The 20,348-nt window shown below is 40.3% G+C and overlaps 1 protein-coding gene across 1 annotated transcript in view; it reads left to right on the top strand.

Moving 5' to 3' along the window:
• The window catches only part of LOC148187741 (uncharacterized), a 32,451-nt gene that overhangs the window by 7,512 nt on the left and 4,591 nt on the right, over positions 1-20,348 (top strand). The window contains exons 5-25 of the mRNA XM_088086888.1: positions 261-383; positions 515-2,509; positions 3,666-3,799; positions 4,396-4,563; positions 4,772-4,951; positions 7,135-7,726; positions 8,073-8,222; positions 10,116-10,333; positions 11,462-11,537; positions 11,680-11,970; positions 12,753-12,989; positions 13,077-13,229; positions 14,023-14,201; positions 14,397-14,589; positions 14,687-14,806; positions 15,390-15,509; positions 16,255-16,275; positions 16,402-16,463; positions 16,648-16,840; positions 17,876-18,004; positions 18,136-18,271. Coding sequence (XP_087943014.1) covers positions 261-383; positions 515-2,509; positions 3,666-3,799; positions 4,396-4,563; positions 4,772-4,951; positions 7,135-7,726; positions 8,073-8,222; positions 10,116-10,333; positions 11,462-11,537; positions 11,680-11,970; positions 12,753-12,989; positions 13,077-13,229; positions 14,023-14,201; positions 14,397-14,589; positions 14,687-14,806; positions 15,390-15,509; positions 16,255-16,275; positions 16,402-16,463; positions 16,648-16,840; positions 17,876-18,004; positions 18,136-18,271 — 5,470 coding nt within the window. The remainder of the gene's footprint in view (positions 1-260; positions 384-514; positions 2,510-3,665; positions 3,800-4,395; positions 4,564-4,771; positions 4,952-7,134; positions 7,727-8,072; positions 8,223-10,115; positions 10,334-11,461; positions 11,538-11,679; positions 11,971-12,752; positions 12,990-13,076; positions 13,230-14,022; positions 14,202-14,396; positions 14,590-14,686; positions 14,807-15,389; positions 15,510-16,254; positions 16,276-16,401; positions 16,464-16,647; positions 16,841-17,875; positions 18,005-18,135; positions 18,272-20,348) is intronic.

Here is a 20,348-nt window from a genome sequence, read left to right as displayed (position 1 = left end):
AGAAACCTACCAAAGTTTTAACACCACATGAAGGCCTACAATTTCTCTTTTTAATTAATTTTTCTTTTTTAAATCATTTTCTTGAGGGGGCAGTGATTGTCCATAGCCACTTAACTAAGTCCTTTTTTTTTTTACCTTATTTAATTTGTAAATTTGGCACAAACAACACAAAAATCACTCACGGATAATACATTCTCCTCTGAAACAATGCTTCATTAAGCTTAATTAACTCTCTCTTTATTTGTCCACCACCTCTGTAGATGTAAACGAGTGTGAGACAGAGCAGCACGAGTGCAGTGAGTTTGCTCGGTGTGTCAACACAAAGGGCAGCCATTCCTGCTTCTGTCTGAGCGGCTTCACAGGCGACGGGAAGAACTGCTCTGGTAAGTATCACTGCCTCATTATTAAACCATCCATTGCAAAACGTGGTCCTTTTGCCCTCATAAGTGGACTCCCCTTTAGCACCATTTTGGACCTTCTTCCCTGACACTGTCCCATTTTGGATAAATTATAGACATTGATGAGTGCCAAGTCCAAAATGGAGGATGCCATCCAGTTGCCAGCTGCACTAACACACCTGGGGCTTTCTCCTGTGCCTGCCCACCTGGCATGGAGGGCAATGGCTTTGACTGCCAGGATGTGGACGAATGTGAGCAGAACTCCACCCTGCCACACAACTGCAGCGCCCAGGCTTTGTGCCACAACACAAATGGATCCTACATTTGCCAGTGCCAGGGTGGATACCAGGGTGATGGCTTTGTCTGTGAGGATGTGGATGAATGTCTGCTGGTCACAACCTGTGGCAGGAACATGACTTGCAGCAACATCCCTGGTTCTTATACATGTTTGTGCATCTTGGGCCTGGTGTATGACTGGGGCACGTGTGTGAGTGAAGACACCTGCCTGAATGCTAGTAGCATCTGCAACCCACTTGCCAAGTGCAATCCATACCAGGGTTCCTTCTACTGCCAGTGCGAGGATGGTTATGATGGAAATGGCACTGAATGCCAGGATGTGGATGAATGTGACGAATCACAGGATCAAGTCTGTCCTTTCTTCTCCCACTGCTTTAATACTAATGGCTCCTACATCTGTGACTGTTGGGAAGGGTTTCAGGAGAATGGGACACAATGCCAGGACATAGATGAATGTGTAACAGGGAACTTCACCTGCCCTGACAACAGTACCTGTAATAACATAGAGGGGAGCTATGTATGTACCTGTGACCCTGGCTTCTCAGGCAACGGCTCCCTTTGTTTGGACATAGATGAGTGCTCCCTTGGCTTCATCCGGTGTCCTGAATTCTCCAACTGCCTAAACACAGTTGGATCTTTTGTCTGTGAGTGCTGGGAAGGTTACCAAGGCAACAACACTTCCTGTGACGATACTAACGAGTGCTTGGACAACTCTACCTGCCCTGAGCATAGCACATGCGTCAACACCAACGGAAGCCACCTGTGCATTTGTGATGGCGGATTTTCCAAAGTGGATGACTTGTGCGTGGACATCGATGAATGCAGTGACATAGAGTTTGGGGAGCTTTGCACCAATGGCACGTGTATGAATGCTATCGGCTCATATTACTGTGAGTGCTTCAGAGGATTTTGGAGCAATGGGACAGAGTGCGTGGATGTAGATGAATGCTCAGATTCTTTTAATTCTTCAGTGTGTCAGCATCATTCAACATGCGTCAACATCCCTGGGTCTTACCGTTGCCCCTGTGATGAGGGGTTTATTCTGAATGGGACAGAGTGTCAGGATGTGGATGAGTGTAACAACCCAGACAGCACCCCTTGCCCTGAGAACTCAATATGTAACAACACAGCAGGGTCCTTCTTCTGCCTGTGTTCTCCGGGGTACACACCCATCAGCGAAGGCTGTGAGGATATCGACGAATGCCAGCATAACACCACCTGCCGCTTTGACCAGGTGTGCACCAACCTTCCTGGAGCGTACAACTGCTCTTGTCCGCTGGGGTATCACGAGGAGAAACAGGCATGTGTCGACACAGATGAATGTGAGGATTCACCCTGCCACCCCGTGGCTCGCTGCTGGAACACTCCCGGATCCTTTTCATGCCACTGCCCTTTAGGCTTCGCTGGAAATGGATCCTGGTGTAAAGACGTGGATGAGTGTGTCGCCCTGACCAAACCGTGCCACCCTCTCGCTCGCTGCCACAACACCCCAGGATCGTTTGTATGTGTGTGTGTGCCCGGCTTTGTGAGTATGGGGCCACTGTGCGTAGATTTTGATGAGTGCCAGGAGGCTAATGGACAGTGTCACCCTGCTGCCACCTGCTCCAACCACGCAGGAGGCTTTAAATGCTCCTGCAGTCGGGGCTGGAATACCACCAAAGACAATGGTCATGGAAATAGAGGATGTGTAGACTTTGATGAGTGTGTGTCCCCCATGGCATGTCCTGGGCAAACATCCTGCACCAACCTGCCAGGATCTTACAACTGTTCCTGTCCCCGAGACAGCACAGTGTGCAAAATGATGACTCAGATGGGTTGGTTATGCCTTTGTTATTCATGCGTTTTTTCCTGTTCATTTATCAAAGTACTTATTACGTTTGCAACCGGCGAATATTCACCCTTAACAGCTGTGCTAACACTTGTGCTAGCTAACTAACTGGGGAAGACAGACTTATTTGTATGTAACATAGATAAGGTATATTTTATTAAAACATAAAGACTAGACAAAAAAGATTTTAATAATGATAACAACTAGCAGGTCTAATTTATCCAGCTCTTATGTATTGTAAAGCTAAACTAGGGTGCTCAGTTTTTCAAAAAATAAACTTGAGTTTACTTTAGTAAGTTTTAGAACTGAAGTTTAATAGCAGACCCTCTTAAGTCTCATTGATTGACAAGTTAACATTACTCTAAGACCGTTGCATTTTATAATGTTTTTTTATAGGTTGACCCTGAAGACAGCGTTGCCCAGGTTCCCTAATCAAAAAACCACTGGGATTTTTACCATTTGGTCTTGGATTACTCAATGCTCTCTAGTAAACAAAAGTTTACGATACCTGCACATTTTATTCAGAGAGATAATCTTTCCAAATGAACAAACATTTGTATGATTTTTGAAGTGTAAATACTATGGCCAGAGGTAAAATGCTAAAGTGAGGCTAACTAACTACACCACACTACAGCTGCATGACTTTAGCATCCCCCGATGCCACCTCAGCGAGGCTTTCAATCATTTGGTATGATAATGTTTTTTTAGTGTCATTTAACCACTTTAACCACCACGCCTTATTTAAGACTCATAAAGTTTCAAAATTCACAATGAAACATTTTGAGTCATAGAATGAAATGTGACAATCTCTTCAGCTTGTGTTAACCACAGACGTTATTTCAGGCATCTAACCAGAAACCAATTCAAAAAGTCATTGAATTCTACACAAGGGACCCGGACATGCAAGAATGCTAACTGGTTTCTACGTTTTAGGACTCATTCCTGCAACACTCAATAGATCAGAGAGGTGGTTCTAGTTTTTTTTTTTTTCAAATGACCCCTACTGGAGAACAAGACACTACCTAACTTATTCATTGTTAATTTTGAATTTTAAATGATTATTACAGATCAAATATATAGGTCATTACAGTGTAATCATGTTGAGCTTTGCCACTGATAAACTGCTTGTGCTCCCCCAATAGAGAGCAGCCTGTACCCCTTTGGAGCAGAGATTGGTGATAAAGAAGTAACAATGGACACAAAAGATGGAAACTCCCCATACATCAAACCGCCAATGGTTTTCCCTCTTCTGGGAAAATCATATGACAGGCTTTATGTGAGTATCTAAGTGCATTTATCTACAACCTTGGAAAGATGTCAGAGAGTGCATACTGACAAAGTTGTATAATGCTTTAAAAGTGTTATTTTATTGAGAAATGTTTTGCATCTGAATCCAAAGGTCTCACAATCTTTGAAGAAATTCCTGGATCCACACTAACATTGAATCATATCTCTTACTTTCCAGGATATTAATTCTAACTTTCCAACAAATCCAATTAACAACATGGCCTCCTTGGCAGCGGTAACAGTAATCCTCAGTGGAATAAAACAGAATGCTGCATAAAATTTGATAGCAATACACATGGCTGGCTACAATATACAGTATATAGATGGCAGCATAAGATAACCAATACAATATGCGATCTGTATGGGAATTACATACAGATCACATATTGTATTGGATTAAATAGTGTAGCAGTCATTCAAACAGCTTATGATGAAATCAGAATATAATACAAAACACGACTAAATTATAAAATAAATAGATAAGAAACAAGTTGCTACACTTGCTGCAATATTGGCAATAAAGTTGTAGTTTCACAACAGAAGACGACAGTCAGCCTTTTATCATATTTGCATTTCCCTTTTCAGCTCTCGGACAATGGCCATATTCAGTTTCAAACTGTCAATGAGAATGAGCAGTACCTGCTCCCAGCTCCTCCAGCCAGTGGTTTCCCCGACGACATGAAAGTGGCTCTGCTGGCGGTCTTTTGGGATGATGCTGACCTCACCCAAGGGGACGGACGACTGTTCTATCAGGTTAGATGTTGTCAAGAAGGGGAGTCAAAATGAGACTGGAACTTGTTTTTCATTTTATGTTCAGGTGAAAGAGCGAAGCAAAAATAGACAGTCATAAATTGGCCTTATCTATCAAAACAAGCTGCGGTGTCATATCTAATGATTTTATAGCTTTATTCTGCAGTCAATGCTTTATATTACTTCTCCTTTGCTTTTTTAAATCTCCCAGGAATACTTTGAGCTGGATATGTCAGATATCTACTCCCAGATAGTGTTTAACCGCACAGCAGAGGAAGTGACAAAGTTTGAGGAGCAGCGAAACAAGCCTGCCTTTACTCCTGCCTGGATCCTCAAGGTCACCTGGGACCATGTGATGCCCGTCTCCTACCAGAAGATCAACTACTCAGAGGTAAATCCAATCTTTTTTCTTTTTTTGTGAATCACAGTTAAACCAAAATTGCTTTCATTATTATTTAGATACCAAAAACGCTGCAACACGTGTTCATCAATAACAGTTTTATATTGAAAGCAATGCTGAACAAGCATACTTTTTCCACTGGCTTGATTGTTCTATTTACAGTTTTAGATTTTGCTATCTTGCATAAAAACACAGCAGCTATTTTGTTTGTTAAATCTGGGTACATAGTATTGATGATAAATTGCCCCTCATTGCAGAGTTCCCATTCCCAGTCTCTAAAACACACCATAACCCCTAAATGCGCTGCTCAGTCATTTGGTAGAGCTCATTTTGAGTTTCTATATCTCAATGAAAAATGTCTTACACTTAAGCTGTCTTTACCATTTGGTTTAGATATATTATGCTTAAAAAAAAAAAAAACACTTGACGTTGCTGTGTTTTTAAAATATGTTTTCATTTTGCCTCCTACAGGAAGTTTGTAACAGGAAAAGTGTGGTTTAGTGTGGTTTGATTTTCAAAGATAGGCATATTTTTCAACACATTATCGTTTCACAGGTCTTATTGAACAGATAATACTAAAAATAAAAAGCTAAAAAGAGTCAAATATTCTTTTAAAAAAGATGCTCTACCGGTTGTCCTTTTATGATAAAGGTTGTGAAACTAAGCTAATGTAATTAAAATTGAGTATTTCCTACAAAATAAAAAAAAATCTTATGATCAATCATTGTTGTTAAATGATACATTTAATGTTATACATCATATATGGGCTGACAAAGTTCAGAAGTGTGATCTTTTTCTGTCGAAAGCCATGTTTAACCAAACGGTTGAATTGGCCTTTTATGGTAAATGTAACGATGCCCAGATAATAAATTTACAATTTTTATGAAATTAAAAAAAAGGATTAATATTCTCTGTTGTTAAAACTATATATCTATGTTATTACATTCTATGCTTTTTGAAAAAAAAAATTATATCAGTATGATTTTTCACCATCTATGAGGTGATTTTAAAGTACTGAAATGGTACATATCTAAAACTGGTAATACCACCAATTCCATAGTAACAAATAGATAAATATTCGTATACTGACATATTAAAAGGATTAAAATGGGTCTGTTTGGAAAAGAAAAAATCCATTACCTTTTTCTTAGTGTTGACCATATAGGGATAAGAATATAAAGTGTAATATATAAAATGAAAAGATCCCAATCATCATCATTATCATCATTCAAAACTCTATCTGACTGAAGCATTACTTGTCTCTTTCTGTTAACTCTTCTGTATCAGTCAGTGTTACTGTTTACATGCATCCTTGTCCTACTTTAAATGCTATTGTTAAGTGTCAGCGCAAAGAAAGCAGAATTCATAACTGGGACACTTTTTTGTTTAACTCTGGTGCCACCTTGGGGCTGTTTCACCTGTAGGGCTCGAATGCAAAGTGTAGTGATTATCTGCTGCCAATTGTCTGTTGTATGTGTCTTGTTTTGTCTTCTTGCAATCTCATTTTTATACTTGAGGTTTATTTGTTTTTATATGGTAGTAGTTGTGTATTAAGGGTGGATAATATAGCCCTAAACCCTAATCATATTAGAATAATATCAGGGCATTTTTGCGATAACAATATTATTGATAGATATGAAAAATATGGAAAAATGCTGTATTATTAATTTCAAGAACATACAATTGCAACAAAATAAATGTTTTTTTTATGTTAACATAAATGTAACATTTGTTTACAACATTAATAAGTCAGTGTGAGATTCAGATTCTGTATGAAATAAATAGTAAATAGTATGATAAAAATTATTGACCACTAATTACACAGCTGAATAGTAGCCAAATATGTGTAAGTAGACTTAGATAGATAGACAGATAGATAGATAGATGCCAACAAGTCAAATGATTGCCGTTATAATGATGTGAATTTTTCCTATCATATTAAAAATTATATCGGTATCATCATGAACGACATTATATGGCATACCCCTTTTGTGTATTGGTCAGTCATACACTGACTGATTAAAATTGGGATAATTGATGCTACTTGCAAGACCCTTTCAGTAATGATTTTGTTTCATGAAGATGTGTACCTGGCATTAACGTACAAATGTCAATAGACAGAGTTAATGTGGGCTTTCACTCTAATTAAAACTGTTCTGATTTGTCATTTTTAGACCAACACTTTCCAAGGTATCCTGACCACGGATGGAGCGCGCTCCTTTGCCCTTCTGCGTTATGGCGGGATGCACTGGGGTCCTGGCCAGAGGCAATACCACGATGCTGTCATCGGCTACACGAACGGAAACTTCTCCCACACGGAGCCCACGGTACCCCCAGGAAACCTCTTCGGGCCCGGGGGCAGATACAGGCCGCAGCAGGTGACAGGAGTCATGGGGAAGTCTGGTCAGCAGGTGTATGATTTGACAGGACCACCGGGGTCAGACGTGGATCATCGTCTCAGGTGCCAGGTGTGGGCGATGAAGGAGCCTGACCCTGCTATGTGGACAAAAGAGCTGCCTTCATGTCCCTGCACCCGCACACAGGCTCTGGAGGACCTGTCGTTCATGCAGGATACTGCTGCTCCAAAGCTGAGGGTGAATGAGCTAAGGGTTCAGCGGTGGGGGGGGGAAAGGGGGCACGTCTTCAAGTCCGTCCTGTCCAACGGACATGGTTCAGGGAAGAGGTGTGTGTATGATCCCGATGGTCCCCTGTTGGCTGGGTACAATGAACGCTACTTCTCCGAACACAACATACAGAAACATATCGGTAATACAAGTGATTTTTATTTCTTTTTTTGGTAAACATGAAAGAAGTATAAACAGACATGTAAGCTTTGTACTGTACCCCTCAACATTTTAGTGATTAATGCACAGGAATTCAGTTAGACAGACAGTAAGCATAGCTGATGGTGAATTAGTTTTCGATATTTTTCAGTCTCTTAGCTGATACGATTGTTATGAGTCATTGTTGCGATTACTGAGTCAGTATTTAGTGTATGTTCAAAGATAATTTAGACACATGACTGTTGTCTGCATTAGACCTGCAGCCTTCTACTTACAGTATGTTGCTTCCACACTTGCCTCAAAGTATTTATTCTAACTTTTCTCTCCAGATGATGATCTCCTGCCATTCAAGTGGTGTTGTAACGAGTCTTCTCTCTGCCACCTCTACCTCAACAAGAGACCACTGGACCGTTGCCAAGGTTACAGCTGGGGCAGTCCTGGCGGCTGCAGTCCTGGCAAGAGGGCGACGCAGGGCGTAGGTGAGGGATTCTTTCCAGTAAACAGAGCTAGTGAAAACCAGCAGAAGATCACACACTGCACAGTAAAGCTGAAGGTGTTAATTGTTTTGAAGTAATACTGATGTGTGCATCCTGTGTCCATGGACTGCATAAAATAATGGATGCAGCCACCATGACGTCACCCTTTGGTTTGTGGTCTCCTGAAGCCTTTAGTTCAGCCATTTGGCCGTCACCATTTTGTATTTTTGCAGCCAGATGTGACCATATTTGAATAAGAGGGTACAGCTAACCTCAATGCTAGCTGCGCTTTTTTAGCACGATACATTTACAGCTATGGGTTCATGGGACAATGCTAATGCTATTTTTTGTTAGCAAAAAACCAAGTGTCAGCTTCCAGGGCTGAAAAAAAGTACAAAAAACTGCAGTTTTTTGAGTGGCCTCAATCTCCATAGACCTTCATATTAAAATGCCCCAAATTAACAGTAGAAATAAACATGTTTACAGCCTGGTACAAAAAAATATTTTTGGTATATATAACTAATTTTCCCTTTCATGACACCTGCAAGGGGGGTTATCTTTTGTATAACTCACCTGTTTTATTAAGGTTAAAGTTACACATAATCAAGGGTGGGCCACTTTGAGTGACAAGCTGTTTCTGGATAGTGTCCTCAGCTTCTCAGTCAGATCCACCTCTCGCTCCTGCACACTGTAGTGTCATCCTCTGGCTCCAAATAACCAAGACGGCAGCAGCCAAAATACTAGACCGGAGGCCTCAGAATGGGAGTCCACAGACCAGTGAGTGACGTCATTGTAGAGACAACATTTTTTATGCAGTATATACTAAAAACAGGCTACAAACCATTAAAACAAAAACATATTTAGTGTAAAAACTGAGCATCTGACTACTTAGAGCGGTGATACTCAACTTACGGCCTGGAGCCTGACCACCATTTTCTAACACAATGAGATAAATTACTGGTAATTTGTTTTGTATTTTAAATTTACATCAGGTGAAAGAGTGCAGTAAAAAACATCAAAATAGAGGTTGTTTTTTTTATTTTTTATTTTTTAAAGTGCCAGTGGGCAGCACGGTGGCTTTGTGGTTAGCACTGTTGCCTCACAGCAAGAGGGTCCCTGGTTCAAATCCCGGTTGGAACGGGGTTCGGGTCGGGGTGGGGGGCCCTTCTGTGTGGGTTCTCTCCGGGGTCTCCGGCTTCCTCCCACAGTCCAAAGACATGCAGCTCAGGTTAATTGGTGACTCTAAATTGCCCTTAGGTGTGACTGTGAGCATGTATGGTTGTTCGTCTATATGTGTCGGCCCTGCGATAGTCTGGCGAACTGTCCAGGGTGTACCCCGCCTTCCGCCCGATGACAGCTGGGATTGGCTCCAGCCCCCCCGCGACCCTTACAAGGACAAGCGGTTACAGAAAATGACTGACTGACTAAAGTGCCAGTTAAAGCCCACAGAGGTCCAAATGACCTCAAATCCTAGGAAATTAGCTAAAGAGACAAAAATAATTTTTTGTACCAGGCTGTAAACATGTTTATTTCTGCTGTAAAACATCCAAATTTAGAGAGGGGACACAAAATAAGAAAAAAAGATTATATAAAAAGGGACACACACACAGAAGAAAAAGAACAGATAGAAAGTTGCATTTTGTTTTTTAATACATTGACTCACTTTTGGAGTCAGCTTCAAGTGGCCATTAGAGGAAATACAGTCTCTGGCACCTATTTGTTCGCTGTATTGACTGTCATGTGACCTGATGCAGTCATGACAGTCACTCAGTGGTTTGTCCATTCCCCTTTCCCTATTCCAACTTTATGCACCTTTTCATCAAAGAAGACCAAAGTATGATTTTTTAGATTTATGAATTTAAACCATTTCGTCTTTCGTCCATGTGTCCCTTTCAGCGATGGTGTACGGCAGCCTCCATTTCATCACCTTTGATGGGACAGAGTACTCCTTCAAGGCCCTGGGAGAGTTTGTGATAATGCGTCTCTCCTCCAGTACCGGCTCTAATATCTTCACCCTGCAAGGACAGACTGACAAGCTACACACAGACGCAAAGGGGATCACTGAGGTCCCAGTGGTGGTGCGCATGGCTGCCTTCCACCAGGGCATCGGCAAGGTCAGGATGTTTGTCTGTGTGGAGGGAAGACAATGTAACTGTGTGTGTTCGTCACTGAGAGAGAGTGTGTGTGTCTTAAAAGAATTGTTACATGTTGGAAAATAATCCTATTCACTTCCTTTCTGAGAGTTAGACATGATGGCACTTTCATGTTTGTGTGTAGTATGCAGCTGGAGCTGGGAGGTCATTAGCCTAGCTTAGCATAAAGAAGCAAGGGGAAACAGCTAGACTGATTCCCTCCAAATAAAAAATACACTCACCATAGTCAACCATAGACAGAAATATAAAAGCAACTATTTCTGGTGTTGAGGGGGTTTATGCTAAGCTAATCACCTCCAGCTATATGATAAACACAACTTGAGCCATTTCTTTCAACATTTTGGAGAACAACATCTGTGTAAATCTATATAATAATTACTCAGGTACAGAACTCTACAGTCTTGACTATAACAGATTAAGTGATTAAGTATCTCCTGCTCTGCAAAACCTACCCATCCCAGGGTTTTCCATGCATGTGTTTATTTTTGGCGGCCTGCCATGATTAAAACATCTGCCACCATAAACTGAATCTATATTTTTGGTTCTGGACCGTTCATTAGGAGAACTACTGGAATATATATATATATATATAGTTTTATATATATATATATATATATATATATATATATATATATATATATATATATATATATATATATATATATATATATATATATATATATATATATATATATATATATATATATATATACATACATATATGTATATATAGTTATTGTATATACTGTTGTTTAATTATACAGTACATACACCACACTCACTCTCGGGGCACAAAGTGTACTCTGAGCACATACGGAGCAACAGAACGACAGGTGCAGTGCTGTGAAACTTTCATTGCGCTGTAGCAGCTGCTCCTCTCTCATCGATCTGATCAGCTCTGACCAGATCGACCCTGCAACTCCTAAAACTGCCGCTGAGGAAAAAAATTAACTTATGACTGACTTCTGAAAGGGGCCACAGAATTTTAAGAAAAGGTGATGAAAAAGGGACACAAACACAAGCTAGTAAAAGAAAGGAAGTGTGTGAACCACCCCTCATAATCTCTTATTTTCTTGTGTTTATTCTCAGATTGAATGGAGATGTGCGGATGAAGGAGACGGACTGCGGGTTTTGGTGGATGATGTTGAAGTCCCGGTCACAGTTGGTAATTATCACCACACACATCTGGCATTTCAATTAAAAAGTTAATTAGAGAAAATCTAAGCCTATAATTAAATCCCACCTACACAGGTATGTCTTAGGACCTTAATCATTTTACACATACTATGTCACAACTGTCTTTTCAGGTGTTGTGCACACTGGTGAGAAGGACTTTGCTGTGCGTTGTCTGTCAGTGAGTCGCTGTGCAGCAGTGTACGCTGGCGGTCTTCACGTGGTGGCATGGCGGGTTGCAGGTCACAATCAGCTCGCGGCAATGGTTGAGGTTCCTCAGATATTCTACAACCGCACCGTAGGTCTCATGGGTCTCTGGAGCTCCAACCGCTCAGATGATTTCCTCATGTCGGACGGCAGGCTGCTGACCTCATCAGACCTCAACCCCCCTTCAGAGGGGATTCTGCATCACTTTGGCTTGTCCTGTGAGTGGACTGTAGATCCATAAAGTTATGCCATTTAATTGTGTTTGGAAGAAAAAACATTTAAAACTTAACTTAAAACATATGTTTCCTCATTAGACAAAACATTTTTGGATGGTGAAAATGACGTTTCATGTTTTTCTCTTATTTTGGTAAATGTGTTTTTGACTTCTAACATTTTCTTTTAACTAAAAGAGGAGCAAAAATAGGACTGCTCTGGTCAATTCTAGAAATCAATGGGTACAAATAAAGTAAGAGCAAACTGTGGATATGAACAAAAATATGGGGAAATTTGCTATATAATTTCCTGCACAAGGCCAGTTGTTCAGACTTTTTTGTGCTAAATATTTTCTTTTCAACTTATGCTAAGTTTTATTTGCAATAACAAAGATGCAAAGACACAGAATAGACATACAGACAGGAGGCTAAGAGTGGAACAGGTATAGAAAATCAAACTGGGGAGATTAACTATAGTTGCTAGTAATTATTTGAATGATTGTTTTAGGAGAGCTGTTTTGTGGAGATAATATGGGCCAGAACGTATTTGAGTCATTATTAACATTAGTGGTTGTAGTTATAATGTAAATTAACAAAAGGGCAGTCAGTAATACCTGTGTGTCTACATACATCATGTCATACATACATAGATATATATGTATATTAATATTGCGATTATCCTGCAGCCCAGTACAATAGTCATAATCTTGATAATTTGGGTGTTTGGCACAGGTACATCTGTCCTTTCCTACGTCTATACGAATCTCTGTATGTGTGTGTCTTTCTAGGGACAGTTCCCATCCCAGAGAGCCTGTTGTTCTCTTTACCTCCACTGAAACCACTGGAGTCTATCTCCTCTGAGCAGCTGTTGCAAAGCGTCAGTCCTGCTGAGGTGGAGGAGCTGAGGAGAACCTGTGATGGCAGCATGCAGTGTGTCGTCGACACGTTAGCGTCCGGCAGCTCTGAAGTAGGCCTGTGGACTCTGGACGCCAAGAAGCAATTTCAAAACCTGGCTCTGATCTACGGTAAGATGGTTTTACTTTTGGTTTTAATTTCTGTGTTTTCACAGCTGATCTGTACTAACTCAATGTGGTGTGTGTGTGGTCTGCCAGGTAACATGCCTCCCATAGTGACAGAGCCCACAGTGATCCACTGTAAGGTCAACTCCACTGTCAACGTTCAGATCGAGGCTCAGGAACCAAATGGAGACCCCATCACATACTCGCTGACACATCCCAGGCCTACACACACTTCCATAGGCAGCGGTGAGACACTCACACGTTTTTCCATCATATCAAAGAGAGCCCCCCTCCTCCATCCATGTTACAGATGACGTTACTGTTGACATTTGTTAGTGGGATGGTGAGCCTACTGCTGTAGCCAGCAGTTAAGTCTTTCGGCAGATGGGACATTTCGGAGCTGAGTCAGTGGATGGGTCACACGGAGAGAGACACGCACAGGCAAACAGAACGCACAAAAGACTGACAGAAAAGGATAAAATGCTGTTTTTACTCATACTGATACAAAAATCTTTCTGCAAATGTAGAATTTTCATGTTTTTTTTAATTTATTAAACCAGAGGAAGACCGAGGAATGGCCTTTAAAAGGGAGAGTTCACCCCAAAATCGAAATACATATTTTTTTCTCTCACCTGTAGTTTTGGTTATCAGTCTAGATTGTTTTGGTGTGAATTGTCAAGTGTTGGAGTTATCGGCCGAACTGGATGGCACTCAGCTTGTGGTTGTGCTCAAAGTGCCAAAGATATACTTTCCAAAAACTCAACAGCAATATCTCTTTAAAGAAATCATGACCCGGTTACTCAAGATAATCCACAAACCTTGTTGTGAGCAGTTTCATGTAGGAACTGTTTTCTTCTTCACCACAATACACCCGCCAAATGAATAATGCAACACACACCTAAATAATCTGGGTTGATAAATAGCACTACAGTTACGAGAAAAAATATGTATTTTTGATTTTTTGGAGAACTGTCCCTTTAAGAATGCCACCTATAAGAATGTGTATGTGAATGCATGACTCTCTGTTACATTTACCAAGGTGACGGCTTCCTGTCATGGACGCCCCAGACCACACAGCCTGTCAAGCTGACCATCAGAGTCAGTGACGAGCTCACCAGCTCCCTGTTCACTCCCATGCTGCGTGTCTGCAACTGCCTCAACGGAGGCTCCTGCCAGTACGACAGCATCACTGAAAACCACCAGCAGGGAAAGTTCCAGGTACATTTTTCAGTTATACACTCACTCTATTCATCACATCTGACATTCGAGGCTCCATTTAAAAAAACTGCCGCTTTGTGCTGATGTTGAACAGGAATAAGCGGGTGTAGTGCAGACAAAATGTTGTTTTAAATGTGTGCAGTATTTTAGCTTGTCTGTCCCTCTGCCTTTCTGTTCCACATTCTTCGCTCTCAGGTGGTGGGGTGCCTGTGCCCAAAGGGATTCAGCGGAAGGTTTTGTGAGAAAACGGCAGATGTATGTCGGGGCAAACCTTGTTTCCGAGGAGTGCAGTGCCAGTCAGAGTCCGAGCCCGGCCAGTTCACCTGTGGAGAGTGTCCCAACAATACTGTCTCTGCGGGGAAACAGGGATACAAGTGCTTTGAGCATGGTCTGTGGCACTATGTGTGCACTCACATTATCATTATGAGAGATTTTTTTTTTACCCATTTACTATAATTGATCTCATTCCTGTTTCGCTTTCTTAGACATGTGCAGCCCTCCTTTCCCTTTCCCCTGCCACGAAGACGCCGACTGTCTCAGCACGAAACTAAACTACACCTGCACATGTAAGCCAGGCTTTACTGGAGACGGACACAACTGCACAGGTATTCAACACCCAACACTTCAGCATGAACAGTAATACATTTGTTTATAAGGTTTTAAGCTTTTGAAACATAAGCAAATTGGCTTGATTTCTTTCAAAACCTCGGAAAGAAAACAACAAGTAACTTTACAAGAGCAAAAAAAAAAGAAAGAAGTAAAAAAAAAAAATTACAAGTAAATTAAGTCATAATTAGTGAATGTAACGATCAAAAACACAAGAAAATAACTTACAGATAGTACTTATAGACATGACTTTTCTGTATCGAAATTTTTTATATATAAGTAAAAGATTTGTAAATATAGTTTTCTGGACATTTTTCCCATTTTTTGATAATGTCTAGCATTCCCTGCCAGCTAATTTTCAGATTATTTTCTTGCCGCCTTTAAATATTTTTTTTCAATTTGTCGGACATCTCTTGCCGAGTTGCTCATTGCATTTTTTTCCATATGTTTAAAAAAAAATTAAACCAATTCTTTCAGGTTTCAGAGGTTTTATAGCTTGTAAAAGATATTTGAATGCAATGCAAGAAAACTAATGTCAATCCAGGTGTTAAAGGGTAAACAGTATTTGTCTTTGTATTGTAGATATAGATGAGTGTGCAGAGTTGGCGACCTGTCCAAATGCTAAGTTTGAGTGCAAGAACAAGCCCGGCTCTGTGGAATGCTCCTGTAGATACCAGAGGGCCAAGGACACGGATGGATGTGGTACGTGCACAATCATACGTGTTTGCTTTGATTTATCTGGCAAATTACAATTTTATTTTATTATTGAGAATATGTTCCAATAATGTTTATTTTTAAGCTAATTTACTGTGCCCTTAAAGGATGCTACAAACAACCCCAGCACATGATCCTTGGTATCTCATCCAAATGTTGAATATATTTTTATGCCTCTGCACCTGCGACAGCTTTCACTGGAGACATTCATTTTTTGGTTGTCCGTCCGTACAACATCTGTTTGTCTCATAATGGTGGACGCCATATCTCGGCAATGCCATAAGGGTATTTCTTCAAAATTGGCCAAATGTCTGCTTGGATTCAAGAATGAACTGATTAGATTTTGGTAGTCAAAGATACCTTTAACCTCACAAAAGATGATTTTGACCATAACTCAAGAATCAATAAGCTAATTATGACGCATTTTCACACAAATGTCTAATGGGATAAAATGATGAAGTGATGGCATTTTATATGCAGATTGTCAAATGTCAACTTCACTGTGACATCATAATGTTCTCTGTGATACACTTAACAATGTGCAGTTCCCCCTACAGGGGACAGGGGATGTAACACAGTGTCTTGGGACTCTTTTTTTATAAACTCATAAACTCTCTTGCAGTGCTAGTTTGTATATTTTTAAAACATAATGTCTTTGTGCTCTACATTAACTGCACTTGTCCAATGTGTCATCCATGTATCTAATGCACTTCTGAATGATGTTTCTCTGCAGGGGAATCTGCCAATCCTCCAGGTGATGTCTCCCATGTTGCCTCTATAGCTTTATTTAGTTCTTCCTCTGGTGTTACCATGGTAAATATGCCCATATATGGTAATAAGAGGTCATCACACAGCTGTTGCTGCTGTTTTTTATCTGCAGGTTGTAATGTGTTCAATGTCTCTGTGGGCTGGACCAAGAACAGATCTGATGGACTCAAACAGGTGTGTGTGTGTGTGTGTGTGTGTGTGTGTGTGTGTGTGTGTGTGTGTGTGTGTGTGTGTGTGTGTGTGTATGTGTGTGCCTGTATGTGTGGGCAGGGGGGATGCCTGTGAAACAGTGATAATATATTTAAGTAAATAAAAACAATTTTTTCTATTGCCTAATTACAGTCTCCTCCTTACACAGCTGGTGCACATCCTGTCGATGGGTTTCCAGAACAAATTCTACAACGCCAGCAAGAAGGATCCAGCACAGGGCGCCAATCCAGATGTGGCCGAGTATCGTATCAACGTGTCCAGTGACACGCCCCACTGGTACATCAGAGAATACCTGGCCAGAGTCAGCAGCCACTATGACATCAGGAGCGTAGAAGTTGATGGTAAATGACCAATACTTGTAGTGATTTTCACTTTTTTCCAACTTCAGCATCATAACTGTAACTAATATAATACAACCTTTCAGTTTGCCATAGTAATATGGCGTTAAAGTAACTATAAGAAACCTTTATTTAATGTTGATTTTGTCTGCCCCTGTGGACAAAAGCAGTCGTGTTTTCAAGAGTGAAGAGCAGCACTGCCTCATATTGATCTGGTATGTGCCTATCAAATCCCTTAGTTTTCTCTCGTGTTTTGGCCCATGCTCTATCACTTTTTTTGTTTTCCGCTAACGTCCAGCTTTTGACAGGAAGCTTCAAGTCCCGAGTAAAAACATTGACACTTCCAGCCAAAGACGAGCCAGGTCCTTTAAAATAAAAGCGCCATGGTTCCTGCTTTGATTTATTTAATTATAACAGTACTTTTTAAAATTTCATTTTAAGAGTACCTTATCTGAATTATTTTACACCGTATTTTATTAAATGTTGTTATAACAGTAGCATATTCAACTTTAGTAAGACAGTAACTACTTGATTTTAATTTATTGTAACTGCAGTTCATTTAATAATTTTTGTATTTTAATAGTTAACATTGGTTTAAAAAGACATTTCAAAATATCGAGATATATATATCGTGTATTGTGAAATAGCCTTGAAATATTGCAGTTTCAAAGCTATATCGCCCAGCCCTAGTTCCTTTTGTTCATTGTGGTAGATTCTTGTAGATGCCATTAGGAGCACTGGGTGGAGGCAGAGGCATCTCATGTACTACTGTCAGGATTTAGTGACAGTTTCAGCAAATATTACGAAAAGTTATTTTTATCAAAGCTACCTACTGAACCTTTAAGAGTAACAATATTAGAAATACCCAGTCTTCTCACTGATGGTCTCGTTTTTGTATGTAGGTCATTTAGGGTATTAAACTGAGACTGTATCGGCTCTAAAGTGTCAAAGCTACTGCAGCACTTTTTTTAATGATGGCAAACTGTTGGTAAGACTGCCTCTCTCTCCCACTTGCTGTTGGACTGTCCACACCTACAGATCTGGATGAGTGTAAGGCCAAAGAGGCGGTGTGCGTCCCTCCTGCCCTCTGTGCCAACACTTACGGAGGCTACAGGTGTGTCTGCAACGGCACAACTGATGTGGATGACTCCCAGTCCTGTGTATTAGGTGAGCATCTGAGCATGCAAATGGCATTTTTTAACATTTATCCCTCGAACCCTATTAAACATGCTGTGACTGCGATGACAGCTTTTTGTGAAAATGTTTGCCATGACTTAGTTTGATTTGACTCTTTGCAGACAGAGACAAGGTGAATGACGTGGAACTGGACCTTGTTCTGGGCTTGGTCCTGGGCATCGGCATCCCTCTGCTTTTGCTGTTGCTTCTGGCTGCACTGGCCTGCTTCTGCTGCTGCAAGAGGACAGTTACCGGAGAGTGAGTTAAATCACAATGACATAGAATCTGCATACAGTTTTACTTTATACACAATATGCATGACTGACTGAATTACACAGATTGGAGGGTTTTAACTAATGATGGTCTTTGAAAGCTGATAACATTATTATACAGTAGTTTGATCTGAGCTCCTGATTATGATATTCTTCCACTTTTTTGTGCTGATAAGGAAAACATACACACGAATAATCCACCAAAAATATGTACATTTTGACTAATGAAAATAACATAAAAATAATTAACTAATTTATTTATTTATCAAGGCCTACTAGCCTACTACATAGAGTACTGTGAGTACATCTGAAGCTTCGGTCAGCCTAAATTCTCAAAAGCTGCGAAGGATTTTAATGGTGACCCGGTTTTTGCATTGGGAGTTAAAAAACACAACACTCAAAGACAATTCTTAAACCAGAATAAAACATTTCTCCTTTTTGCCAATAAGTTATATTTTTGCCAAGATATGAGGGACTGTTCATAATATATGAGAGGGGAAGGGGTGGTGCAAAACAGGGGAGGCACTTAAAAAATTTTATAAAAGCACTGGGTAGGGACTTATGTTTTTTGTTATTTGGCTTGGGAGGGACATTCAAATTTTATTTGTCCTACTTGTTTGTTTGTTTTTTTTATTACCCTCAGAATTCAAAAACCTGCAAGTGGGTTTGGAAGTATGTTTACTTTTTTAAAAATGCCAAAATTACTCCATTTATTACCATTATTATGTTCACACATTGCTAACGCAGGCTGTTTGCCTATTGGTATCCAGTTATTTTTGGTAATTTATTTGTGGTTCCAGAGTAAAAATTAGATTAAATTTAAAAAAGACGAATAGAAAAGTAACACCCCAGACAGCCCCTCCTTTGATAAATAAAGTACAGTCCCTAAATGCAAACCTGATGATTGTCTCTGGCCATTTACATCTATTGCCCACAACCATTTTTTATTGCATTCATTGCTTTGTAATGACCCCGTAGGCCATTCCTCAATCATCCTCACAATGTAAAACTATGGCTATGGAGTCCTCAGAGGCGATCACTTAGAAACTCCAAAAAGACCAGAGACTCAAAGCTTCAGTGCTTTTGATAAATGTATCAACATGCCCTTTTCTGTTGGCACCACCCTTCTGCCGTACTTATGATATTCCCTCACTAATGGCAGAGATCTAAAAATACCAGTGTTGTCTCATTGTTCATCCATATAACAATCGTCTTATGGTGGGCAGTAAACCTCCCTCATCATGCTTGTTTTCTGACATGTAACGAGCATTACAGCCTCGCTCAGACTTTCTATAGTCACACAGACCTTCAGAATAATGGCCATTGCAGTGCTTTAAAACTCTAATGAGTAAGAAAAATGTGTTTAGGTGGGTCAGCAGCTTGTGTTGGGCGGGGTGAGACAGGGTTCATAGCAGGTCACCACGAAATATATTGCTGCAGAGGATAACCACACACACACACACACACACACACACACACACACACACACACACAGCGTTACACACTCAGTGTTTCAAGGTACAGTAGTCAAGTAGGTCTGCGCAGAGACAATCCTTTACAGCAACTTGAAGGCTTTAAATCTCATCCTCTGTACTGCTGCAGCAGCACTGCCTTCTTGTATTTAACTTCTCAGTTGGAGGACGGACTGCCCACTCTCTTACTATATTAAACAAAAACACTTCCTACTAACAGCTTTGGTACGAGTTATGAAACTGCACTGAGTAACACTGAGGAATGTTTGCAGATAGAATATACAGTAAACCACGGTAATGATGAGGGTAACACATCCACACATTAAAGGTGCTATATGTTCACAGGAAAAAGGCTAAAAACGGCATAATAATAAAACGATACAGTCAAATATCTTAAAGGAATGGTGTGATTCTCGGGGAATACGTACATTTGCTATCTTGTTGAGTTAAATGGAAAGCCTGATAGAAAAGTAAAATAACAGAGAACTTTTATTTTGAAGAAATTGAAGACATTTCCATCATAAAATGATGCATTGATGCATAAAAATTCACCAGAACACCAGAAATTAAGTTTTTGAAATTTCCTAGGGG

This window comes from Plectropomus leopardus, chromosome 13, assembly GCF_026936395.1.
Source record: "Plectropomus leopardus strain MGB_pleo_1.0 chromosome 13, ASM2693639v1, whole genome shotgun sequence".
NCBI lineage: Eukaryota > Metazoa > Chordata > Actinopteri > Perciformes > Serranidae > Plectropomus > Plectropomus leopardus.
Note: the sequence above shows the minus strand (reverse complement) of the source record. Positions and strands in the feature narration are given on the sequence as shown.